Genomic DNA, 27,011 nt, shown 5'->3' on the forward strand with positions numbered 1-27,011 from the left:
TCCACATCCTGGGCAACACTTGTTATTTTCTGTTGTGTTGTTTTTTTGTTTGTTTTTGGGGTTTTTTTTAGTAGTCATCCTAATGAGTGAGGAGGTGTGGTTTTCATTTACATTTCCCTAATGATTCGTGAGGTTGAGCATCTTTTATATGCTTATTGGCCATTTATATATCTTTGGAGAAATGTCTGTTTAGGTACTTTGCCTATTTTTAAATTGGATTGTTTGGGATTTTTTGGTTGTTGGTGGTTTTTCAGGAAGTCTATGAACTTCACCTGGGTGTGGAAGCCTGCAGTGATTTTACATGCACTGAAGCTAGTGGGTGTTTTCACCTTTTCTTGTCAATGTGAGAAGTGTTTATGGAGGCAGGGGTGAAGTTTCAGAGCTGTTTGATAGGACTTTGCCAGCTTGGTAGGAAGGGTGTAGCAGGCATATTATTATCTGAGAGAAGGCCTGGAAGTGCATGCGTATGTGTTAAGACCAAATAAAGGGAGCTTTGAGAAGACCCACAAATAGCAGGAATATAGTTAATTTTTAAATATTCTCAGTGTATTTATTTCTTAACTGTTTACTAGATGTCTCTTCTCCAAAAAATGTTTGTTTAGAGAATGCAAGTGAATTTTAATATCCTAAACGGGGAGGGGGGGGGGTCATCCTTTTTTTTTTTTTTTTTTTTTTAAACATAGAGATTAGGTTGGCTCTCTTTTGCTTGTTATACGTCAGTATATCAATCCCTCAAACCTCTATGATGGTCAAGGGTCTGTAGCCATACACCTATATAGTATAGCCTACATAGTCTAATAGGAAGGATTATTGTCAAGAGTAAGGAGTTAATGGTGCATTGAGGATGATTGGCTTAGATTTCATCAGGAAGGCTGGATGGCAAGGTTTGTAATAATGGAAGACGATGGTTTTCACAAATACGGGGGTGAATTTTGAAGAACCTGAATGCATGATATTTATTCATCCAACAAAAAATATTTGAGTACTACACACATACTAGGCTCTAAGGATGGACGCAGTGCTGGACAGAACACACAGAGTCCCTGCCCTCATGGAGTTAACATTCTAGTCAGTGTGATATTACAGAAAGTGCAATTGTTTGGCCTTGCTAGAGGCAGTAAGTTAGGGAAAATGGGCAGTGTGTTCTAGATGAACTAGTAAAAGGCTTGAGGGTTCTGAAGTGTTCAATCTTTTGGTTGACCCATTTCTCAGAAGAGTAAAGAAAAAGATACTGCATATTTTGCATCTTGTTTGGTCTGAAAGCCATTGACTCTTACCTGCTAAAATCACACCACCTGCCTATTTGTAGCAGAAGTTGAACTTCTAACACCAAGTATATGATTTGCTGCTTTTGTAATTTGAGCCCTTTGATTTTAGTAGGACTAATTTATGTGTGTGCCCATCCTTTTCGCCTATCCAGTATCTTGTTTCTTCAGTTTCCTCCTCAGGACTTTGTTCTTAGGATTTTCCTTTCATCCTACATCTTCAGTTTTTATATCTCTGTTGGCTTTTCCTCTTTAGCACAAAGATTCAGCTATGTTTCACAACATTATAAAACAGTAGTGGAGAGGGGTGCCTGGGCGGCTCAGTTGGTTGAGCGTCCGACTTTGGAGTTTGGCTCTCAGGGTCCTGAGATCAGGCCCCATGTAGGGCTCCGTTGAGCACGGAGTCTGCTTGAGATGCCCTCTCTCTTCCTCTTCCCCTGCCCCTCCTCCCCACTCATGTTCTTTCTGGCTCTCTCAAATCTTTTTTTAAAAACCCTTTAAAAAATAAAAATAGTAGTGGAGAAATGTATTTATTGACATTTAAAGATGTTCATAGTGTATCATTAGGTGAAGAAATTGGTAACTAAAACAATACATACAGTATGGTTTCAGTTTTGTTTTTAAATTTTGTGTGTGTATATACATATAGAGAAAATAGCAAAAGATAACAAAATTATATACCTAGGAGAGGAAATTTCAAGTAGTTTTAAATTTTGTTCCTTTTTGCTTTCTGGTCTTTCTGCTTTTCTATAAAAACTTAGGTAGCTGTGTCATTAAAAAAGGTTTTTTGGAGCCAAGACTAGTAAGATAATACAGTATTGTTTTTAAACTGATTTGATCAATGCTCAGGAAATTTCTTTGCAATTCTTAACCATAGTCTGAGTACTTCAGGCAACTACTATCAGTGAATCATTTTTTCTTCCTGGCTAGTGTTCTAGTGGGCATTGCCCGATAAGCGCATTGTTCATGAGTACCCTTCAGAGACAATTACATAGATACTTTCTACAAGTAACTGATTTATCTTTCAAGTGTTGATTCTTTCATTCCTCCAGATATCATTACCAAAGGATAATCTTTCATTTTGGGACAGTTTTGCTGATAGCACCTCAGCCTCTGTGACAGCAAGCACTACATTATATTGTAATTGCAGGTTGTTTTGTTTTCTATTTTTTTTGGTGGAGGGTTGGTCATTTGTTTTCCTGGTAGACTATAATATAAACTTGGGAATAAATATTATGAGATTAAGTCTTTTCATCTTGGTATCTTTAATTGCCTAACACAAGCCTAGCACAAATCAGATCCTCAAAATATTTGTCTTGTGAGTATTTTTGGCAGCTTAAAGATGCTAAATTAAAAAAAAAAAAAAAAAGATGCTAAATTAGCAGTCTTATTCTTCTTCTTTTTTAAGGTTTTTTTTATTTATTTGACAGAGAGATAGCATGAGCAGGAACACAAGCAGGGGGAGTGGGAGAGGGAGAAGCAGGCTTCCCGCTGAACGGGGAGCCGGATGCCAGGCTTGATCCCAGGGCCCTTGGGATCATGACCTGAGCCGAAGGCAGATGCTCAACGACTGAGCCACCCAGGTGCCACAGCAGTCATATCCTTTTGAAGGGGATAATGTTAAATACCACACTCCTGTTTAGACTGTGATCCCAAAAAATGAATAGCACTTTCTTTAGTGTTTTTAGAAAATGTGACTGTTCTGTTGGGGTTGACATATCACATAGCTGAAGTACAAAGTTAAGTCGTTTTTGGTTTTTGGTTTTTGGTTTTTGTGGGGTTTTTTAAGATTTATCATTTTAGAGAGCGAGCGCGTGCGAGCGTGGGGAGGGCAGAGGAAAAAGGAGAGAGAATCCTCAAGCAGACCCTGCACTGAGTGCAGAGCCCGATGCAGGACTCAATCCCAGGACCCTGAGATCATCAAACTAAGAGACGGACGCTAAACTGCCTGAGCCACCCAGGCGCCCCCAAAGTTAAATAGTTTTAATTTAGAGGCAAAAGTTGAAAATGAAGTGTAGGCAGAAGTTGGGGAAGAGACTTAAAATTATCAGTGGGCTATTTATAAGGTTAAATTTATTATTAGCGTATTTTTTTCCTTACAGATCAGTCATTGACACCATGAACTGGAATAAAGGTGGCCCTGGCACCAAGAGGGGATTTGGCTTTGGAGGTTTTGCTATTAGTGCTGGAAAGAAGGAGGAACCCAAACTCCCACAACAGTCCCACAGTGCCTTTGGGGCAACCAGCTCTTCTTCTGGATTTGGAAAGTCAGCTCCACCACAGCTCCCTTCTTTCTACAAAATTGGATCTAAACGGGCCAACTTTGATGAAGAAAATGCGTAAGTGGTAATCCTGGTAGTTTAGCCAAGGTTGGGCTTTGAGATATTCATTCTATCAACAGATATTGAGGTAAAGAAAGCATTTGTTTCCCCGAATAATAATATGACTTCTTTAATTGCTTATCACTGAATTGTATTGTTCCTAATAAGTTAAATTGGTGAGTTTACTCATTTGTGAGGAACATAATGCTTGTGTGCTTACTTATATCTTTCCGTGTTCCAAAAAAGATTTGAGGCTATTGAAACCTAAATATGGCTGAAGAGTTTTAAATAATTCATGTGGTTTTGATGGCCTTTGTTGAAGTCTTTTATTGACCCCATGTAAGTTGTTTTGTGACAAGCAGTAGTCAAAACTGGTAGAGACGCAGTTTGTCTCAACACCCAGGTCTTAAAACGATTATGTTGTAACATCTTATAGTGGGAGAAAAAGCTACTCAGATTTTTGCCCAAAGTTCTCAGGAAACATACTTAACAATTACTTTTTTAACTTGATTATCTGATAGAGTGGTTGTTATAAAAAGCTAGGGTTTGAGGGTTTGAGCTCTAATTCCTATAGATGATAATTTCTTTCTTTGCTGAAAGTGAAGAAATCTCTTACTGCTATTATTTCCAACCCAGATGGGAAAAGTTGAGTTGTTTTTTGTTTGTTTGTTTTAAGAGCTCAAGATGGGACACTCACCGGCATTTTTAAAGGCTTGTATGTTGCAGGGATGAAATACAGAAGTAGATGTTTAAGATTTAGCAAAGTCAAGGATCAGTATTCTAGAGAGCAGTTTACCAGTTCAGGGATACTTTTTCATTAGTTAAATGAAACCTGTATAAATCAGTATGTATGTGTATGTAGCACATTACAGTTGTTAGAGCTTTTAAATAATTCCCATGAAGACCTGAAATGCTTTAAAATTTTAAGCTGCAGTCATTATTTATTTAATATTCGTTTTATTACTGTTTTATTTAATTTTGAGATAAGGTCTAAACAGTGTTTCTGTTTTTAGTTTATAAAGAGCTATGAAGTTGTCTTTTCTGAATATTTAAGAAGTATGGGGAATGATTTTGGATTGAGCATTTATTATTAATCTTTGAAGTTTTCTGTCAGTCCTCAGAAAGTAGTCCAGAACTTCTGAAGAAAGTCCCTAGCCTTATGAATATATTGCTAAAATTTTTTTAAGGATTATAAAGAAAAAAGTAGGTTTTTAATACTTATATACAAAAGTAATTTTTTCATAGCGTACATTCTTTAATATTTGCTGTATCTGTTCAACAGTGATATACTAAATTTTTACTGAAAATGCATCCCTTTTAACAGAACTGGAAATGTGATTTGAATAGACACTATTGAAATGAGAGAATCTGCTGTGACTGTTTTTTTGCAGTATTAGAATTTTGCATGTATTAAACAATAATAGGGGCGCCTGGATGGCTCATTTGGTTAAGCGTCTGCCTTCGGCTCAGGTCATGATCCCAGAGTTCTGGGATCGAGCCCCGCATCGGGGAGCCCCTGCTCAGTGGGAGTCTGCCTCTCCCTCTGCCTCTCCTCCTTGCTCTTGCTCTCTCTCTCAAATAAATAAATAAAATTTAAAAAAGAAAACAATAGGTCATTTGCCAAAGCCTGGAGGTCTCTAACAAGTATAGTTCAGATCTCTTAATAGTAACATACATATACCATAATAAAAATTTCTGTTAAATGAAGGATTCACCGACTCCAAATTAAACATTCACTTTATCAATCATGCATCTTAATTTTCAGATGTATGTATTTTTTAATTTCCAGATATTTTGAAGATGAGGAAGAAGACTCTAGCAATGTTGATTTACCTTACATTCCTGCTGAAAACTCACCTACCCGTCAGCAGTTCCATTCCAAGCCAGCAGATTCTGACAGCGATGACGATCCCTTGGAGGCATTCATGGCCGAAGTGGAGGCAAGTATCAAGGCTGTTTTGTTAAGTTACAGCAATTAGAAATAGATCAGATTGACCTAGTTCTTCTTTCTGGCCCTCTCTTGGGAGAATTTTGCTCTCATATGCTATAGTTTCTTTTTTTTTAAGATTTTATTTATTTGACAGGGAGAGGGAGAAGCAGGCTCCCCGCTGAGCAGGGAGCCCGATGTGGACTCCATCCCAGGACCCTGGGATCATGACCTGAGCCGAAGGCAGACACTTAACAACTGAGCCACCCAGGCGCCTCTCATACTCTGTAGTTTCTTAAACATATGTCCACACACCCTGTAGCATTTTCAGGAAGTTTGAACTGTGACCCTTAAACAAGGGCAGTTCAAAATTTGTATTGTGTGTTTTAATATTTCTTTGTCTATTCTTAAATGGAATGATTATTACCTCCTTCAGTCTAGCATTAAAGGCAATTAAACTTCTAAGGAACTTGCTAAAATTATGAATTCTGTATTCTGTACTTTCAATGTTTATTTCTTATTATCAACATTACCAGCATCCTGACCTCCCTGTAGAAATTGAAACTTGTAACCACTTTGTTCTTAAAACTCTTCTCACTAGGCTTTTGTGATTTTGTATTTTGTCCTTTTTCTCCTCTCTAACTTTTTTTTGTGTTTATTTACCTTTTATTATGAAAAATTTCAGATACATACAAAAATAGAATAATAAAATGAGCTCCCATGTACCCTTCACCCTGCTTTATCAATTAACAACTTTTAGCCAGTCTTGTGTTATCTAACCCCTCTTCCCTCTTTTAAATTATTTTAAAGTAAATCCCAGGCATATCATTTCATCCATTAGTATTTCTGTATTTCTGTAACATTTAAAAAACATAACTACCATATCATTGTACCAAAAAAAAATTCATTACATATTCATCTTAACTATTCTGTTACTTATATGATCCCCTACCAATTTCTAAAAAATGTTGATTCCTGTGGTTCTCTATATTGATTTGCTATGTTCACTCTTTATACATCCCTAATGACCTCGTCCACTTTGAAAACTTAACTTCTATGTGAATAATTCATGTCTTTAGTCTCACAGTCTCTCTTCGGTTTCAGCTCTGCTTTTCTAAATCACATTGACTATTTTTACATGGATGGCATCCCCCTGGAGTCTTATTCCTCAACCAGGTCTTTCTTTTGTCATATATACCTCTTAATGCCAGAAGATCAAACGCGTTCATGAGTTACTTCATTTAATCCTTAGAATAACAATGGGGAATTGACAGGAAAAAAAATACATAGGAATACAATTTTTTTTTAACTAATAAGAAAACTGAGCCCTGTGGTAATTCAAATCCCTTGCCCCAAATCCCATTGGTACCCTGTGGCAGAGCTGGGACCCAGATTTTTCTGGCTTAGTAGTCCTGAGAACCTAGCTCTTTCTAGTGCGTCATGCTACCTTTCCTCTTATTTGGCAAGTTCTCTCAATCTTTATAGTATCTTTTGCATCTGTTTCCACTATAGTCAGCCTGCTTTACACTTTCATTAACTCTTTTTTTTTTTTTTTAATATTTTATTTATTTATTTGACAGAGAGAGCGCAAGAGAGGGAACACAAGCAGGGGGAGTGGGAGAGGGAGAAGCAGGCGTCCCGCTGAGCAGGGAGCCGGATGCCTTGCTCGATCCCAGGACCCTGGGATCATGACCTGAGCGGAAGGCAGACGCTTAACGACTGAGCCACCCAGGCACCCCTCATTAACTCTTTCCTGGTGTAAATTTTCTCCCTGCCTTCAGTTCTCTGCCTCACATTTATGTGGTATACAGAAACAGAGTAATTAGACTAAATAAAGCATGTTGTTTGTCATGTTACTCCTATTGCTCAAAAACTGTCACTTCATTGTTTATGAAATAAAGTCCTTCCAGATTCCTCAGGTACTTGTAACCTAAAGTCTTCAGACACATCTCATCTCTAAGATAAAGGAGGGAAAGAAGGAATCCAATATAGATGTTTTTCTTTGGTCTAGGTACTGCTTTTTAAACATGTGGGCCAGAATTTTTTTGGGGGGAGGGCGCCAGAATTTTTAAGATTAGAAGATTTTATCTAAAAGTTCAGACTCTTGAAAAGTGGACACTGGCAAAACTAAGCCTGCATTCTATTCTTGCAATACAAAAACAGTTTTGGGCTGAGCAAATGGCTGCCTGCTTTAGATAGATAGGGCTTGCTCGTTCTAGTTCACCTTACTGTCAGTCCCTTTTATCTTCTTGACATTGAGGCTACCATTTACAACTATTTATCATCACACTTGTGTTTAGTTTTCTTACAGTGGAGAAATATTTTTCTGTCTTATCAAATACAGAAAATAAAAGACTCAGGATCATGTGATACAGGAAAAATTGCAGCGTGCTTCTTTAGAATATTCCTACTTATTAAAGTGTAAGCAAAGCACATCTGTACCAAAATAACTTATCCTGGTTTACTTCCTTCACTGCCAGATTGGTACCCGTTACTGTTCCCCATCTTTGATTTAGAATAACTCAGACTATTTGCCTCTTAAAGAGTATGCACTTTATAGGTAGCAAAGCCAGAATTCAACTCCCAAATCCCATTTTCTTTCTGCTACGTCATTCCATATCTAAGCTCTTGTAGCACTGTATTTTTGGGATAACACCAAGTTTCACGTGCTTTGCAACGTGGTAGCAATTTAGTTAAGTATGTTAAATGATTCTCTCTGCAAGTAAAGGCAATAAATGTTATGTCATGTTTGAGGTGTCTTATATGGATCTTTTCTCCCTCTGAGATACAGACATTTCCCAAAGGGCTGTTTTTCATTGTATCTTACAATCCCTAGTGATGAATAAGAAGAATCATTTCTTGATTTTTCTTGGTTTAAATTCAGATTTAATTTTTAGTAATGCAACTTGGTGTAACCCTTTTTGAGTGGGAGTATCCAAGAATGGCCCAGATTCTCCTGCTTGGCATTTCAAGTAGTTGAAGCTGTAGGAGGGTAAGTCTCTTTGATACAGTATCATTCTTCAGGGTGGTTTTTGGTATAATATTCAAGGGGATTTTGCTCATTTTAGGACAGAGATTGGATATTGTCTGATCTTGGACAGAGTGGTGGTGTCACAATATTGCATTAATCCTTGATCTCAGGTATATTCTTTACTAGAAAATGTAAACTTCTCTAGTGTTTGAACTTAAGATGAAGACTAAGTTTTAGCCATTGTTTCAAAAAAAGATTTATGTAGGCTTAAAAAATATGTTCTATAAATGTTAGCAACCCATTCCTTATGTTGCTTTTAGTTGTAGTCTTGAGTATATTGTATATTTGGCTCAATTTCTTAAAAAGTGAATTTGTTTATATGTAAAATTGAGTTTTAAAATAACTCCTCTTTATCAGGAACATTCGATTAGCTAGAACACCTGACCATGCCAGGTTATAGTTAGTGACATTTTTTTAAATCAAGGAAACCAGAAAAACTCATGTTGCTTTATAATAAGAAACGATAGTGCAGGATGTGTTTTACCTTGGAAAAATTACTTAATTCTTCTGACCTTGATTTTCACATGTATAAAACAAAGAGATCAGTGATTATTAATTAGCTGTGTATAATAATTACCTTTGGAAAATGGAAAATACATGCATTTAACTCCACCCCCAAGAATTCTGATTTGGTAGATTTAGAGCAGTGCTTTTCAACCTCAGGACTTTTGACATTTGGGGTTTGATAATTTGCTGTGGGGGCTGACTGTGCGTTGTAGGATGTTTAGCAGCATCTGTGGCCTTTACACAGTAGATACTGGTAACAACTGCCCCCCCACCCTCACTCCCCAGAAGCAACCAGAAACATCTCCAGACATTGCCAAATGTTCGCTGGGGACAAAATCACCCCAGGTTGAGAACAGTCTTTCCAAAGTCAGATCCAGAAATTTGCCATTTTTTTTTTTTTACTAGCTCCATTGGTAGTTTGATGTTAATGGTCTTAAGCTATGCTTTGAGAAAGGCTAGTTTGCCAGAATTTAAGGCCTTCTACAGCTGTAATTTTTTTTTAAAAGTGACTAAGCATTTTTTCTAGCTTTTCCATATGTGGTAAATATTGTAGCTAAAAATCATGCAATCCACATGTAGCCAAGTTTTTAGAACATTAAGTATTTCTCTTGAAAAAGTAAGTGTCAAAATACAATTTGATTACATCAAGATGTAGTTGTTGAAATGCATAGCTAAAAGTGTGATGGTACTTGTTTGAATCTAAAAGTTCTTTGTAAAGAAATTCCCCTTTTAATGTGTTTAGTGGATATGATTCCATATGGCCTTTTGTTTCATTAGGATCAGGCGGCTAGAGACATGAAAAGGCTTGAAGAAAAGGACAAGGAAAGAAAAAACGTAAAGTAAGTTGTTTTCTTCTCCCTCACAAAGGTTACATGAAAAATGCTAAAGTATTGCAAAGCTTATTCCCCCAAAGTTTGTAGAGAAAAATTAAAATACACAAATGTCTTAACTTGGAGTTACCCCTGTATCTTATTACAGAGATGACAAAAGTCTTTGCATTTGCAATAATTAAAAAACATTCTTTTTGGCAGAGTAGTATTTAGTGTTTCATTATAAATAGTTTTTTAGTAGATGTAAGAGTGAGTTACAGTGGGAGTTAAAAGAGTATAATTACTAACGTTTGGGCTCATTGTTCTGAGTTTTGTCCCATAATTAATACAAAATAAGTTAATGCCTATGTAATTGATTATGAGGAATAATTAATGGTGATTATATCATAAAGTATGTTATTAATAAATAATGCAACCTGGTTTATTCAAGGAGTGATATGCTTTAGCAACAGATCAGAACTTTGAAATACCTTATTTTCTGGGAAAGCGAATTCTTCTCTTTCCCTTGCTGAATACACTCCTCTTAAGGCTTTTTGCTTACCAGGCACAGGTAGGCATGGTTGGACTTTCCCTCTACTTGTCAGTCAGTGCTTCAGGCCCTCCCCAAGGTTCCTGCGCCATATGGAGGTTCAGCCCTCTCTTTGGTGCTTACTGTGTGTTGTATCCTCTTCCAGCTGCCCTACACTGGTGACTTTGCTTGCCTTGAGAACAGCAAGTGTTCTAGGTTAGGTAGAAAGTCTGTTGAGAAACAGATGGTTGTGGGAACTACGCAGCCGTACTTATAGCTCCTGAGAGATGCTGCAAGTCGCGACGGCCCCCTTCTCCACGAGAACTGCTTAGGAGTTTTAGTATCAAACTTACAAAAGAGTTGAGGTAGTTTTTCTCTGTCCCTAAGGATTTTGGCTGAATCCAGTTACTCTAGAGCTAGAAACTCTGGGGGACATTAAGAAAATTGTGACATTCTTTTTAGCATATACCAAATAGAGGGTTTATTGGTTTTTTTTTTTTTTTTTAATATATATAAAACGCAGTTTCTTTTTAAAATGCCTTTCACAACGGCATGATGTTTGTCTTATGGGGTTGTCAAAGCTAGGATCCTTGGGTATCTATCTCCAAAGGTTTTTACTCCTTATATCCTCTTTAGTAATTGATGTTTCTAGGGTACCATATCATCCCATTCAAAAGAGTGCAAACGCAGCTTACAGAGTGAAGTCACACATATATGATGGATGGATAGTGTACAGTTTGTTTATTGCTGCTTTGTTATTGTTAGTGTTGAGAGTTCCTGTGCTGTATGGAATTCAACACTAATCTGCTATAAGTATGGAGCTGGGTATGTGGAACATTTGCAGGGAAGTTTGTTTCTCCGCTTGTTTTTCCAGGGGTATTCGAGATGACATTGAAGAGGAAGATGACCAAGTGAGTTCCTATGCAGTATTTCTATCTTTTATTTTTACCCCACAAAGTCTGTACTGGGGACAAGCTAGAGCTTGCCTTCACTGAAATGGCCATTCCTGACAGTCACCAGGGAATGTCATGTGACTTCCTCCTTTTCTACATGTATGACTGATTGGTAATAGAAAAATTCACATAGCTTTCCCCCATGTTGAAGATGGAACTTTTCATCAACTATGACATCAAAAACAAATATGACCTTTATTCAGCTTGATTTTTTTTTTTTTCAAAATTACCATTTATGCTTCTAAATCAAGAAGTAGTGTGGGATCTCCTGATGGCCTCTAGCAACATCTAACCTCTACCTCTTTCTAAGGGTTCTGTTTGTGATTCTTTTATCTCAAGATGGCACATTAATGACTGTCCTTCAGTATTTTTTTTCCCATTGTTCAGTTGTGGGATGGTGAGAAGGGAACCAGAGTGAACAGTAGCCCTTTCCAGGTTTGTGACCCTTCTAATCAGTGTCAACTTCCAAACTTGGATTGGTCAGTCCACAGCATGTTCCACAGCTCTGGGCAGGATAGGTAGACACCCCACCCCAGGAAGGCTGTGGGCTAGACAGCTTTGTAAGTCTTGTTAAACAAGTGAAATCATTGTGTAGTACTAATTGTCTCATTCGTTTCTTTTGATTGTCCCTCTGAATACTGCTATTGTTAAAGGAATCATTGCTAGTATAAGTCTTGCCTTACTTGGTAGGTATTTAAACTGTGCAGTCATCTGGTACACTCTGTGCACTAATTACAGGAGCAGAGATGTTCTTAGTTGTATTTGGGTATGATTATGTTCTTGTGCTTTCCTGCAGGAAGCTTATTTTCGGTACATGGCAGAGAACCCAACTGCTGGTGTGGTTCAGGAGGAGGAAGAAGATAATTTGGAATATGATAGTGATGGAAATCCAATTGCTCCTTCCAAAAAAATCATTGATCCTCTTCCTCCCATTGATCATTCAGAGGTATGGTGTTTCTTGCTGAATTTGATTCTTATTTCAAAAGCTGATAGTTCTCTTCAGTTTTAATATTTAGGTTTTCTCAATATCTGAGTAATCCTGATTCATACTCCTTATGTCATGAAAATATTTGTTCTTTGGGATCTTCTCATCTCTGCTAAGTGGTTGAGTCAGGAAGTGAAGCTTTATAGCTTATGTTATTCAAGCCACAGCTGAATCGCCTGCTCCCATTAGATTTTAGGCTAAGAATATTTTTTAAGCAATTGCACTTGTTTTCCAGACCATCATTTACCTTTCAAAATGAGCCCTTGGGCCTGCATTTGTTTTTTAATTGCTGTAAATCTTTATTGTTTCTCTCAGATCTGGGGCAGGTGAGAGGCTGTTCCTTCAAAGTGGAGCCAGGAATTATAGTTTCCTTAAGTCAGGAAAAAGAGAATGAGGATATCAGTATACCCACTTGAAGGAAAAAAAAAAAGTGTTCCATTCAGGTTAAATATCAGACTAGATCTTGCATCCCTTAGTCTAGATCTAGGATAGTGGTTCTCAAAGTGTGGTCCAAGGACTCCTACAAGGGTCTTTTCAAGGAGTCTGCAGAGTCAAAAGAATTTTCATAATCCAGCATAATTTGCCTTTTCCAATACATCAGCATCTGCATTGATAGCTAAAAGCACGGGTAGGTCGCACTGCTGAAACCTTAGCACGAATGAATCAAGCCAGTGTTACCACTCTTCTAATAGTGGTTATGTTCTTCCCTGTCACACCATCACAGTTTAAAAAAAAAAAAATCCAGTTTCACTTAAGAATATCCTTGATGAAACTAAAAATTATGATTTATTAAATCTTGACCCTTGTGTTAGGTTCTTTTTATTCCATGTGACAAAACGAGAAGTACGAATTAAGCATTTCTGTTGCATGCCAGAAGAGGATAGTTGTCTCCAGGAAAAGCACTTAGGTATTTGAGTTGTAAGCTGACCTAACTTGCTTTTTTTCATGGAACACCATTTTCATTTGAGAAAATGAATGACTTTCCAAAGGAAACAATTGAAAATGTTTATTGCCAATGATAGGAATTCAAACTTTCAAGTGAAAATTAGAATTTGGGAAACTTCTATTCACTAGACAGAGTTTAACAGCTTTCCAATCTTAAAGTCTGTTGTAATGAAATTAATGGTGATAAACAAGTATTTTTTTTTTTATTGTATCGTGAAATGTTTCACTGTGTGGATGATCTGCGTACTACCTCAGTGAACCAATATTTTCAGATAGTCAATGCATGATTTTATGAAATCGTGCGTGAGTAAAGTCTTCATTCAAAGTGCGTGATAGACCCGTGGATTATAATATAACAATGTGGAAAGATTATTTACGTGGTGTCAGATTATACAATGAAAATACCTTTTAAGAAGTGACCACTTGTCAAGGCTCAGTATACTATCAAAGGAGTAAAAATCCACAAGAATTTGAAAAGACTATTAAAAATAAATACTCTCTTCCCTTTCTAATTACATACCTTTGTGAGGCCAGATTTTCTTCGTAGGCTTCAGTCAAAGCAATATATCACAAGAATTTGAATATAGTAGGGACCATTTTCTTTTAAGTCAGACATTAAAGAGATTTGTAAAAATGTAAAGCAAGGTTATGACTTTTTTAAAATTAAAGCTTTTATAGTTAAAGTGTAATGGTGTCTTATTATTTTTAAATGAATAAATCTTAAAGAATTTTCTCAATTTTAATTTTAATATGGTAACTATCAGTGGATAAAACCCACACAAGCAAAAGCTTGTTGTATTTTTGTGAAGTGTAAAGGGCACCTGAGACTAACACGTTTTGAGAACTACCGGTCTAGACTGGAGTATGGGTTATACTCAATTTTTTAAATGTTTCCTTTTGCACAGATGCTACCAAATAATGCCTTGGTATTTTACATGTGGCAAATGAAACTAAATCTGTGAAACTGATGTGGGAGGAAGCATCCATGATAAAGGATGAAAATCTAATAAGGAAAAACACACAAGTACTTGAAATAATCATCTAATAAGATGTTTGAGATACTTGACGAAGCTCTCAAACCTCATCATCCTGCTGGGGTAGCCCACAGTTGTCCTCATGTAGTGTGGGCAGTCTGCCAGGAGAGACCAGAAGTAAGGAAAGGATAGCCCTTTTGCCTCTAAGTAGCTTTCTTCACATTCATTTCATGTATTTATTCATATATTTATTTATTTATCCATTTCATACATATGCATAACAAAAAAATTACGTATTTGTACATACAGTTTGTGAACAAAGACACTTCTGCCCTCATGGAGCTTCCGTTCTGAAAAAGAGAGAAGAGAACTGAGGAAAATCCTGTTCTAGCTTAGTGCAGGTGTGGTGGGGAACGTAACAAAAGGTTCTGCCTATTTGTGGTGCTAAAGGAGAACTTCTAAAACTTCCATTTCTTTTTTGTTGATAATACTGTAGAAAGATAATTTTAGGCTATAGCCAGAATTAATGTAATTTATTGTAGACCACTTGTGTGGTTAAAGAGAATCATTTAGCCAAATTCATAAGTGGTGATAGGCTTATTTTTATAGTCTCAGTAGAGTAAGTTATGAAAAGAGTAACAGGAATGACTTCTTTGGAATTGGAAATACTTAGCCATACATTTTTTTAAAAGTTGTATAAAGAGTTTCATGTTTTTAAAAAGAATAGAACTCCCTCTAAAGGCAGAGCTCTTCTCAAAGGAAATATTAGAAATGTTTTTAAATGCTAGAGCTAGGTGAACAGCTTATTCCAAAATATATTTAAATGTTATAAGCTGGGATGTCTTTGAAACACTTGTCCTCTAAAGTAAAACAAGACAGAATCAGAGAGGGAGACAAACCATAAGAGACTCTCAACCATAGGAAACAAACTGAGGGTTGCTGGAGGGGAAGGGGGTAGAGGGATGGGGTAACTGGATGATGGGCATTAAGGAGGGCATGTGATGTAATGTGCACTGGGTATTATATAAGAATGATGAATCACTGAATTCTGCCTCTGAAACTAATAACACACTATATGTTAATTGAATTTAAATTTAAAAATAAACAACAAAAAAAATACTTGTCTTCTGAGGCCTTTGGCTTTATAGAGATTCCTTAGTCTGCATCACAGTGGTTCAAATCTGAGGTGTCCTTGAATCTCTTTAGGATGTAGGTTGGTGTGTGTTTATATTGAAAATGGAAATAGGAAAAGATACTGGCTGTACATTTGGGATGTGTATCATGAATAAGTGAATTCTGTTGTCCTCTCTTGCTGGTTAAGGCTTTACTTATGTAATATGTGTAAAAGGTTATTTTGCATTAAAATCAAACTTACAGGATTGACTCTTGAATTCTAGACTAACTTTGAATAATTGGACCTGCAGATTGACTATCCACCATTTGAAAAAAATTTTTACAATGAGCATGAAGAGATAACCAACCTCACCCCTCAGCAGCTAATAGATCTCCGTCATAAGCTTAATCTTCGGGTAAGTCAATCATTAAGCCTTTTTTTTTTTTTTAAGATTTATTTATTTGAGAGAGAGAGTGAGCGAGAGAGAGAGCACAAGCAGGGGGAGCTGCAGAGGGAGAGGGAGAAGCAAACTCCCCTGCTGAGCAGGGAGCCCGATGTGGGGCTCGATCCTGGGACCCTGGGATCATGACCTGAGCCGAAAGCAGACGCTTAACCGACTGAGCCACTCAGGCGCCCCTAAGCCATATATTCTTATATTAATGTTAGTTAGTCCAGGGTTAGTATTGTTGCTTATCCAAACTAAAATAACCTTCTTTTCTAATGGTTCTTGGACTATCTTTGATAGAGTAATAACTATATCCTATAGGCCCCTATGTCTTGATCTTATTGTTTTAGTCTTCCAGCTATTTTAGGATAGGATTGTTTTTTCTCCAATGCAACACATGTGACTGCTATATGTGTTCAGTCAATTTTGTATCTTGTGTTGGAGTAAGAAGTCATTGTGACCTTAAAATTAATCAGCAAGTGTTACTGCAGTGAGTACTGTGTGCTAGGAACTGTGTTGGGTGGGCTGGAAATGAAGGGTAAGAGTCCCCATCATCAGAAGAGGAGACAGGATTAATAGATGTAAACAGTATGTGAAGTCTTAGAATATTTTAAAATTAAGCATACTTCTCAAATTATGTAGCACACTTTTTTAAAAAATTAGAAGAAATTAACACCTTCTTAAAATATGCACTGATTTCAGAATAATAGTTTTTAATGGTCTGCCAAAAAGTTCTGGGTTGCCCATTAGCCACATTGTTTAGGGTACTGCTAGATGTTAAGTGAAACACATATAATACAGTAATATCTACTCTAGTGCGGACAGCTTTCTGGCCTCTGTCTGCCTTGCCAATTTCTGTGTGATGTTTGAACCTGTTTTCTGAGAAAGGATGTGTGCATATGCATGTAGTGTCTATTTTCCAAGGGTAATCCCCCCCCCAAAAAAAAAAAACCTTTTAAGTGAAATCCTGATTAGCCATAATCAGTATTAGAAGCATTGCAGGGTTACTACTGTTGAAGTCAACATGGAGGTTATAAGCCCCGTTCTTCACCGGTACAGTTTGAACAATGTTTGATGGTGGCTGGCCCATCATTAAGTGGGACACTAACTCTTTAGGCAGAATTGAAAATGGAGACAGTAGATTGTAACCAGTGGGTATAGACATGTCTTGTTTGGAGTTCATTTTATTTCAAGAGTATATTTTGTTTTTTTCTACCATCTGGTTAATAGTTATGCAAAATGGCAAAAAAAAAAAAAGTATTCATGACTTCTTCCAATTCATTGAGCAATATTTTTATTTCTTACAAGAAAATTCTGATCTAAGAGATTTCTAGGCGCTTAATCATTTTAAATCATACGACAGTTCTCTCAGGAGTATTATATCATGGAGTTTTTTTATGTAATGCTTTAGATCCATTATTACTCGAGTTCTACCTTTTCAAACAGTGTGCACTTTTGACCACAGACTTCCTATTTTCCCTTCTGTATACTCAAATGAAGTACAAGCTACAGGTAAACACTGTTGAACTTCCGATGCTGGTCATTTTGAAGTACGAGTCACTCCTGGGGGTTGTCTTTATTTCTAGGTCTCTGGTGCTGCGCCTCCTAGACCGGGAAGTAGTTTTGCTCATTTTGGGTTTGATGAACAACTTATGCACCAGATTCGGAAATCTGAATACACACAGCCCACTCCAATACAGTGCCAGGTAAGTAAAACATAGTGAAAGAAAAACAAAGTAGGATGATACTCAGTAACCATATTTATTTTACAAACAAGTCAAAGCAGTAAAACAGCGTATAGCCCAAAATTATATTGGCATAGATAGAAGGTATCTAAATATTTCCTCTCTGGCTTAGTCTCCAACTTTTGCTTTAAGGGGGAAAAGAGAACATAGATGAAATCCAAGAGTATTTTTGAAACCTTTAAAAATCAAAGAGAAAAAAAAAAAGTGAATTATTGACCATTCTAAGATGTCGCTACAGGGGCTGGGAAATATTCTTTTGTATCTGCTAAATATCTTGAAAATATGACCTGAAGAAAGCAGTTTGTTAGGCCTAAACTTAAAAAATATTTGCGTGTAGACAACACACTGTCAGTGATTAGGATTCCTTTGTGACCTGAAAATTCTCACTTATAACTGGAAGTCATAACTTTTGTTTTCCATTTATATATGGGATTTATTGATTCCTACACAGAATATAAGAATTTCCTGTATGTGGATGAGTGAGCTAGTCTTTACCTTCTCAAGGGGAAAATTTTTTTATTTTAGCAACCCACTTACAGTATACATTGCAGTTTTTCATTTCTGTATCTCAAGCATATGGAGTCATTCATATTTTGTAAATCGTGGATGACCCACATGTAGAGAATGATAATATTATTTCCTATAAATCAAGAAGTTTATGGAAATGCCAGGTATTCCTTTTTATTTTATAGCCAGCATAACCCATCAGGATATTTGTGTTTCATTGGAAATGAATGTCATTGATTTCCCCAGGATTTCTTTCAGTACATCTTTAAAATTGAAAGTTTAGAATGGATATACTTTATTTTTCCTCTAGGGTGTGCCTGTGGCATTAAGTGGTAGAGACATGATTGGTATTGCCAAAACCGGCAGTGGAAAAACTGCAGCCTTTATCTGGCCCATGTTGATTCATATAATGGACCAGAAGGAATTGGAACCAGGTGATGGGCCAATTGCAGTGATAGTGTGTCCTACTAGGGAGCTTTGCCAGCAGGTATGTACTTTGTGTAGAATGCCCCCTTTTGTATGTGAACTAGCAAGGGACTAGTCAGTCAAGACAGTAGAATTAACTGGGAAACTTTTTAAAAATGTGAAATTTAAAAAATTTTTTAAATTAAAATTTATCATTTTAATTAATTAATAATTTTTTAAGTATATGGTTCTGCAGCATGAAGAACATTCACGTTGTTGTGCTACCAGGAAACTTTTGGAAAATATTATGTTATATATTTTCTATACAACCAAACACATATTTTTCCCTAAAACTGTGTTAAGAGAAAAAATATATGGGAATTACTTGTATTTTAAGTTCCCAATGTTTTCCTCCTGGGCTAATTCATTTTGCTTGGGTAAAACAGCAATGACAAGGTCAGGAAGTAAAGTTTAAAAGAAAAAAAGAGTAATCAAGACAAGGTTGCAGATAGCCTGTTGGGATGTGACAGTGGTGCTCTGTTCATTTACTTTATGAATAAAAATGTGATTATAAAGCATTATTTCTAGCTTTTGATTTTCTAGGACATCACATTCTCTGGGTTTTTTTAGAACTCCCTTTTGGGTATTGGTCAGTGTTCTGGTTTGTTACGTCATTATGTCAACAACTTTGCAGATCCATGCAGAATGTAAGCGGTTTGGGAAAGCATATAATCTTCGATCAGTCGCCGTATATGGAGGAGGGAGCATGTGGGAGCAGGCCAAGGCCCTTCAGGAAGGGGCAGAGATTGTTGTGTGTACCCCAGTAAGTATGTCTTGGGTTCAAATGGCTTCTCGGCCACTCTTGGTATGGAAAAAGGGTTAGTTATTGAATGGAATGCTCCCCAAAATGTGGGGTAAAGCAGGGTCGAGAATACTCTGATAAATGACAGCCTGTGGCTTTGGTTTAATTTTGATTGGTTGACTAGAATAGCAGTCCATTAAGATTCTCTGACATGTATGTTAGTAGCTATAGATTCCCCTCTACTTCAGATTTTTTTTTTAATGCTTTCCTAGAAAATGGATCTATGGTTACTTGAGAGCATTGAGAATCAAAAAGAAGACGGTCTTTGGACCATACAATTTGGAGTTTGGTCATAGTTCCTAAAAGAGTGTAGTAGTCTAAACATTAAAACCCATCAATAAGGTTTTAAATTAGGTCATTTTAGAATGCCCCACAAAATAGTTCTGGCCATGTTCCCAAAACGAAGTTTTCAAATTTTCTGTTCTTTTATGCTCTGTAGTGCATAAAGTCTGAGTCTGTCAGACCCAGTGTCTGTTACAGTTGACAACTGGAGTATTAGCGCTTTTGCCAGGAGTACAATTGAGAAAGTTCTTGTAAGTGCCTTTAATTATACTTACTGTTCATTTTCTGGATCTCATAGGGTAGACTAATTGATCATGTGAAGAAGAAAGCTACCAATCTTCAAAGAGTCTCTTACCTTGTGTTTGATGAAGCAGATCGCATGTTTGACATGGGATTTGGTATGCCTTTAATACCAGTTTCTTCTGTCCCCATCCTCATGATACTTGGTTTGTTCTTGTCTTTCTAGACTTAGCATTTTTTTTCTGTATGAGAGATGCTAAAAATACTCCTATTGTATAGGATTAGACTGTAGAGATATAGCTAAGCCATTAACTATTTTTAGGTGTTCTCTCAGGAAGTATGTTAGGCTTGACTGGGTTACAGACATTTTGAAAGTGCCTTTGTATATAGGGGGAATATTTTCTCTATGCTTTATTTTTATTCATATGCCTTTGATTGTGGAGGTCAAGGTCTGTGTTCTTAGTAGTAGATGTCATATCATTCAAGGCTCTTTGCTTCTCTGTCCTCCCAACTGTGTGGAAATTCTGAATAACCCATCTTTATTGATTAAAATACCACTGGGCCCAGCTTAGCCGGGTGGAGGAGAAAGGATTTCTGGGTTTCATACTGAATGATAGGCCTAGGAGTTTCACATTTTCCTTAATAGTTATAACTTCTCATATGAAGAGTTTTAGTAAAATGACTTTTTCCCAGGCATCCCAATCCATCGTATAGAGTTATAATGTTAATTTTACTGTTTTACTTCTTCCAGAGTACCAGGTGCGATCCATAGCAAGTCATGTCCGTCCTGACAGACAGAGTATGTATGAAGCAGTTTTATTAAGTCACATTTGTGTTCAGATTAAACACCTATGTATTTTATAAGCACTCACAGTATGGCAGCAGAAATGATCATGTGTGTACTGGTGAGAACCATGAGGAGGAGATAAAAAGTTTGAGCTGCACAGAACCTTAGAGATCATCAGATATAACTCACTCGTTTTTGTAGATGATAATCCAAGCCTGAGAATGAAATGACCTGTCCCAAGTTACATGGTTTTATCAGCACGTGGAGTTAAAGCACAGTGCAGGGCTGCTGATAGGAAGTCAGGAGCCTTTTCGAACCATGCTGACAGTCCTTGTCTTAACTGAAAATGTATAAAAATAGAAAAAGGAAAATGCTTTTTTCCTTAGTGAATCAATTTTGAAACTAAATTGAAAGTTCAGGTGGGTTTATTTTGTAAAACTGAATAATTCTGAGTATCAATAGGAGGCTTAGTGGGTATTCAAAAACGAAGTCACACTGTTTCTTTAACAGAATTTACTTTACCTTTTAGCTCTTTTATTCAGTGCAACTTTTCGGAAAAAGATTGAAAAACTGGCCAGAGACATCCTGATCGACCCTATTCGTGTGGTGCAGGGAGACATTGGAGAGGTAACCCTAAAAAGCAAGGCTAGATGGGACCCCAACAGGTTATTTTTCATATTTTGGAGACATGGAATTAGTTTCTCACTATTGAGAGGGAAAACATGTTACTATGTTATACATCAGATTTGTTTTAAAAAACACAAGGTTAGGAGGATAGATGAGACAACTACATTGTCAAAATATGGATAATTGTTGAAGCTGGGTGATGGGTTCATAGGTGATTATGTTCATTTTTTTGGAATGTTTAAAATTTTACATAATAAAAATTTAAAAAAAACTTTGCCGCGGGGCAAAGCAGGCTTTGCCTGGAAGACAGGATGGAACGGACATTTTAAATGATTGGAGGAGGAGTGAGGTGACTTGAAAGGCCTGGTGAAAATGAGTTCATGGTATTTACCTTTGCATATGTCCTATGTGGAAAATTTGGCTCCCTTGAGAATTCCTGAAGTTGCTTACCATGTTTATTATTAAAGTTCTGTGCAGTTAGTTGGTGTTCTGACATTGTCTGCTTTTCATTTTTGAGTGCCTTCTATGTGTGTATGAATAGTACTAGGAGCAGTGAGTGGGAAGGACAGAAAAGGAGCTAAATTTATTAGTAATAAATAATCTGAATATGCCTATAACAATGTATTGCAGAGTATGGGGGCTTATGAATAGTTAGGTAGAGCACAGTGATTTGAGAAGGGATGTAGGTTTCAAGCTGCGCTTGACTTGCTCAAAGAAGGCCCGAGGAGAAGAGGGACTATTTAAGGTTCTTCTCTGTGGGGGTGGAAAATGATGTCTGGTCCTTGTTCAGGTGCCTTTTGGTACAAATGTCACAGTCATCTGTTTCTTTTCAGGCAAATGAAGATGTGACACAGATTGTAGAAATTCTCCATTCTGGGCCTAGTAAATGGAACTGGCTTACCCGGCGTCTGGTGGAATTTACCTCTTCAGGAAGTGTCCTCCTGTTTGTTACTAAAAAAGCCAATGCTGAAGAGCTAGCCAATAACCTTAAGCAGGAGGGTCATAATCTTGGGCTGCTTCATGGGGACATGGATCAGAGTGAAAGAAACAAGGTCATTTCAGACTTTAAGAAAAAGGACATCCCAGTCCTGGTGGCCACAGATGTTGCAGGTAGAGTATGACTTTCCCCGGTGACCTCACGGCCCTGTGCCGTAAGGGTGTTTTGTGTTGCCATGTAAGAGCTAGAGCACTGAGGGCGCCTGGGGGGACTCAGTCCATGGAGCATCTGCCTTCGGCTCAGGTCATGATCCCGGGGTCCTAGGATTGAGTCCGGCTCCTTGCTCAGCAGGGAGCCTGCTTCTCCCTCTTGCTTGTACTGTCTCTCTCTCACAAATAAACAAATAAAAATCTTAAAAAAAAAAAAAAAAAAAGAGCTAGAGCACTGAGCAGTCTGACTGGAGGCACTTTACTGGCCTGGCTGGCCACCCCACCCCGAATGGAGCTCAGACCATTGACCACAACCTGGAGCTCTGGGTACTACTTGCACTTAATGTTTCTCTTTGAAGAAAGAATCCCTGCAGTTAAAAGATACTCGGAGGAAAAAAATTGTTGAGCCAGTGTCATATTGATCGGGCATACTTCACTCAAGATCGAAAAGTTTTTTGAAATGTGACTTTTGGCTTTATTCTCAGTTTTAATAGCTACCCTTAAAAAACTGGTATTTTTTCCCCAAAAAGGAGATAATTTTTCAGCTTCAAGCCAATTTGATGCTGGCTTTCATTATTTTACACATTCCTAGAGCAAGAGAGAGGCCATGGCAGGTTATTGATGGCAGAAGGCCTGTGTCCCTGACGCTAGACAGCCTAGCATCATAGAAGGGCAACTTAAATGCTTGGATCTTTTTTTTTTTTTTTTTTTTTAAAGATTTTTATTTATTTATTTGAGACAGAGAGAATGAGAGAGAGAGAGCACATGAGAGGGGGGAGAGTCAGAGGGAGAAGCAGGCTCCCTGCTGAGCAGGGAGCCCGATGCGGGACTCGATCCAGGGACTCCAGGATCATGACCTGAGCCGAAGGCAGTCGCCTAACCAACTGAGCCACCCAGGCGCCCTCTTTTTTTTTTTTTTTAAGATTTTATTTATTTATTCATGAGAGGCAGAGGCAGAGGGAGAAGCAGGCTCCCCATGGAGCGGCGAGCCCGATGTGGGACTTGATCCCAGGACCCTGGGATCATGATCCGAGCCGAAGGCAGATGCTTAACTGACTGAGCCACCCAGGCGTCCCATAAATCCTTGGATCTTATTAGCTCACCAAACCAAGAGGAATGTGGGTTCTTAGAGGGCTAGCATTTTGGGTTACTTTGGTGTTTTGACTCCTGCTGAAGGATAAAAGAATTTGGTTTTTATTTCAGCCCGTGGTCTGGACATTCCTTCAATTAAGACTGTTATTAACTATGACGTGGCACGAGACATTGATACTCATACTCATAGGATTGGCCGCACAGGACGAGCGGGTGAGAAAGGCGTGGCTTATACCTTACTGACCCCCAAGGACAGCAATTTTGCTGGTGACCTTGTCCGGAACTTGGAAGGAGCCAATCAGCATGTTTCCAAGGAACTCCTAGATCTGGCAATGCAGGTGAGGGGCTGAGTACACTTAGGATGGCTCGAGGTTCTAAAACTAGTAAAAAAAAAAAAAAAAAAAAAAACAACTCAGCAAGCCTGAGGAGCTAACATAGACACATGACAGAAAAGTTACGGCCGTGGGTGGGGGCAGTGCTTAGGAGGAACAGATCGGTACTGTAGGACATTAAAATTCATCTGGTCTGTCTTACCTCTTTTTCCAGCAACATTGATTTGAAAAGCTTATTCCTTTCTTTGTGCTAAAATCTGTCCCTCTGAAATTTCTGCCTGTTTGCCCCATAGCACACTTGTAAGTTTAACTCAAAGATGGCTATTTTCCCCTTATTGCCCTTTCTCCCGGTCTTTTTGAGGGGCTAAAAATGTGTGACATCTTAAGAAAATATGATGTATTTAACTATTTCTCATTGATTTAGGTCTCATACCTTTAACCACATTGATTACCAATCTAAAACTAAGCTAGACATTCTACTGAAATAAATACTGAGTCATCTTAATATATGGAGTCCCCAAATTACAAATGGGTTCAGTATACACATTCTGATAGTAGAAATTTATGTCTTTTTTATTTTTATTTTTTATTTTTTTATATTTTTAAAGATTATTTGACAGAGAGATAGCGAGAGCAGGAACACAAACAGGGGGAATGGGAGAGGGAGAAGCAGGCCTCCCACCAGACAGGGAGCCCGACGTGGGACTCAATCCCAGGACCCTGGGATCATGACCTGAGCCGAAGGCAGACGCTTAACGACTGAGCCACCCAGGCACCCTAAATTTATGTCTTTTTTAGATTCATAAGTCAGCGCACAGAATGGTCAACCCGTACTGCACTTACAGTATAGTATTACTGCCCATACTCTGAGTTCTGGGAGTAGAGGACTTGCACGGCAGGAAGGAGTAAAATAATGTTTCCTTCTGTTTCCTGGGTACAGAGAGCCCATCGTAAACTGCATTTTTGAACAGGATGTATCTTGTCTTTGGCTTTTTCTATGTCTCTTTTTGTGCCTTAGGCTTCCTGTGCTCTCAGACTGTGTGATCAGCTTCCCTGGTCAGTGCCTTTCTGAAGCCAGCCCTACCTCTCAAGTACTTCACTTAGATTGTAACGTGTGATTGTTAGATAAAGGGCTACCTCTCCCACTGATATTTGCATTCTGTGAAAAGAACATAAATTGATTCATAGGGTGCTGGGCAGCGATCAAGTTCAAGGGACGCTTCAGGCTATGGGTACATAAAACTTCCAGTTACGTTGCTAGTGGTCCTGGACATCTGCCCCTAGAGCCAGTTCTGGTGAACCTCACTTCACATGGTCTTTTTCTTTCACTTCTGAGCCCTCTTTTAAGCTCCAAACGTGTATATCCAGTAGTATGTCTAGATTAAGAAATGGTTCCTCTAGGAAGTTAGAAGTGGCCAGAGTAAGTGCTCTCCGTCTGAGGCTTACCTACTCACTTCCCTTCCTGGAGGCCCTGAGAAACAGCGGTAATGGAAGCCTCAGATGAGGAGCTGGGCCTCCTGACAAATTTGCTAGACTAAACTCCCAAAAGAAGTTCGTCTGTGGTTCCTGTGAACAGTTGCTGTAAATACACTGGCTACAGATGAACCAGTACGTTCTTCCCTCCCACTTCGTTTCTGATGACGTCCTCCTCTGGCTGCCTCTTCCTCCCATGGCCTAACCTTGAATTGTGTTCAATGCAGAATGCCTGGTTTCGGAAATCCCGCTTTAAAGGAGGAAAAGGCAAAAAGCTGAACATTGGTGGAGGCGGCCTAGGCTACAGGGAGCGGCCTGGCCTAGGCTCAGAGAACACGGTGAGTCCAGGCTGCAGCAGTGCCCTTTGGGCTGCTCCCAAGTCCTGGAGGATGTTATGACCGTCCTCCTCTACCTGAGAAAGCCTCAGTGAGTTCAGAACCCCGTCTACAAGGAATGTTGTGACTTTGTCTTAGAGAAGCACCTTTGTGTACTTGGTGACTAGATACGCTCAGGAAATCAGTCGAGGTTAACATCAGTTTGCAAATTGTGGTCCCTGGACCAGCAGTAAATGCAAATTTGTGCCCCACCCCAGACCTGGTGAATCAGAAACTTAACAAGCCCTCCAGCACTGGCCTAGAGTCTGCTGCTGGGAACCCTGACTCCAGAATGCTTCCTACACTCTGTGGGAAATTGCATCAGAGATGAGAGCGAGCTTTTCTCACAAAACAGGTAATGAAAGCGCCCCCTTACTGGCTTTCTTAACTGCCTGTTTCCTGTCACTTTGATTCCTAAACCGAAGAAGAAAGCTGCCAGTCTTTTTATTTGTGGAGCATTATTGTTTACTTGGTGTCTCTGATAAAGAATCTGCTCACACCTCTCAGTAACGATGCACAGGACACCATTGGTAGTGATAGCTAATGTTGAGCACTTAATATATGCCAGGGCCAGCCATGGCAAGCAGTGATGCATGTTAACTCAGTCTTCACAACCACCCAGTGAGCACAGGTGTACTGATCATGAAACGGAGGCACCCAGGTTATACTGCAGTAAGTGTTGAAACTGAGACTCAGGCTTTTAAGAGTGGATTCAGAGCTTGAGCCATGTATAGGCTATATGCATATGCTATATATTGCCTTGTGGCCTCTTCATCCTGAGCATATAAAGCTTTACAGAATTACAGAAACATTATATTTGTGTGTGTAAATAAAACCATATCATCAGCATTGGGCATAATCTGACTTCGGGGTTAGGGTTAATTCCTAAAAACAGAATTACTGGGTTAAAAGGCATAAGCATTTTTAAATAATTATTACTGTACCTTTTCCCACAAAATATATCCTGTTCCCATTGCAGTGCCCACTTCTGTTTCCAGGATATGAGGCCCAGTCTGGCAGTGAGCTTTCCTGCTCATTCTGTCCTCATGGGTGTGCCTTTTTTTTTTTTTTTTTAAAGGACCGAGGAAACAACAATAATGTGATGAGCAATTATGAGGCCTACAAGCCCTCCACAGGAGCCATGGGAGATCGGCTGACAGCAATGAAAGCAGCTTTCCAGGTCTGAAATTAAGGAGTTAGCTAAAAGAGCTTTGCACAGTGATGAGGGGCCTAGTCTTTCAGAGAGGGTAGCTGAGCTTGTAGGCTTGATGCTAGACTTAAGGCCTTCTCACTGCTTTCAGTTTTGAATGTCAACTTCATAATAGCTTACATAG

At 38.3% G+C, this 27,011-nt stretch overlaps 1 protein-coding gene across 7 annotated transcripts in view; it reads left to right on the forward strand.

Moving 5' to 3' along the window:
• Positions 1–27,011, forward strand: part of DDX42 (DEAD-box helicase 42) — a 47,241-nt gene that overhangs the window by 18,170 nt on the left and 2,060 nt on the right. For 4 of the 7 annotated variants that reach the window (XM_078065907.1, XM_078065910.1, XM_078065908.1 and 1 more), the window contains 16 exons: positions 3,368–3,604; positions 5,376–5,526; positions 9,829–9,890; positions 11,264–11,300; positions 12,139–12,288; positions 15,671–15,775; positions 17,392–17,511; positions 18,368–18,544; positions 19,157–19,285; positions 19,905–20,004; positions 20,598–20,645; positions 21,163–21,260; positions 22,094–22,370; positions 23,610–23,836; positions 25,531–25,641; positions 26,756–26,857. In XM_078065907.1, coding sequence (XP_077922033.1) covers positions 3,384–3,604; positions 5,376–5,526; positions 9,829–9,890; positions 11,264–11,300; positions 12,139–12,288; positions 15,671–15,775; positions 17,392–17,511; positions 18,368–18,544; positions 19,157–19,285; positions 19,905–20,004; positions 20,598–20,645; positions 21,163–21,260; positions 22,094–22,370; positions 23,610–23,836; positions 25,531–25,641; positions 26,756–26,857 — 2,115 coding nt within the window. In that variant the 5' untranslated portion in view covers positions 3,368–3,383. Of the gene's footprint in view, positions 1–2,317; positions 2,416–3,367; positions 3,605–5,375; positions 5,527–9,828; positions 9,891–11,263; positions 11,301–12,138; positions 12,289–15,670; positions 15,776–17,391; positions 17,512–18,367; positions 18,545–19,156; positions 19,286–19,904; positions 20,005–20,597; positions 20,646–21,162; positions 21,261–22,093; positions 22,371–23,609; positions 23,837–25,530; positions 25,642–26,755; positions 26,858–27,011 lie in introns of those variants that run through there. The other 3 variants (XM_078065911.1, XM_078065906.1, XM_078065912.1) reach the window with 3 other exon arrangements.

This window comes from Halichoerus grypus, chromosome 2, assembly GCF_964656455.1.
Source record: "Halichoerus grypus chromosome 2, mHalGry1.hap1.1, whole genome shotgun sequence".
NCBI lineage: Eukaryota > Metazoa > Chordata > Mammalia > Carnivora > Phocidae > Halichoerus > Halichoerus grypus.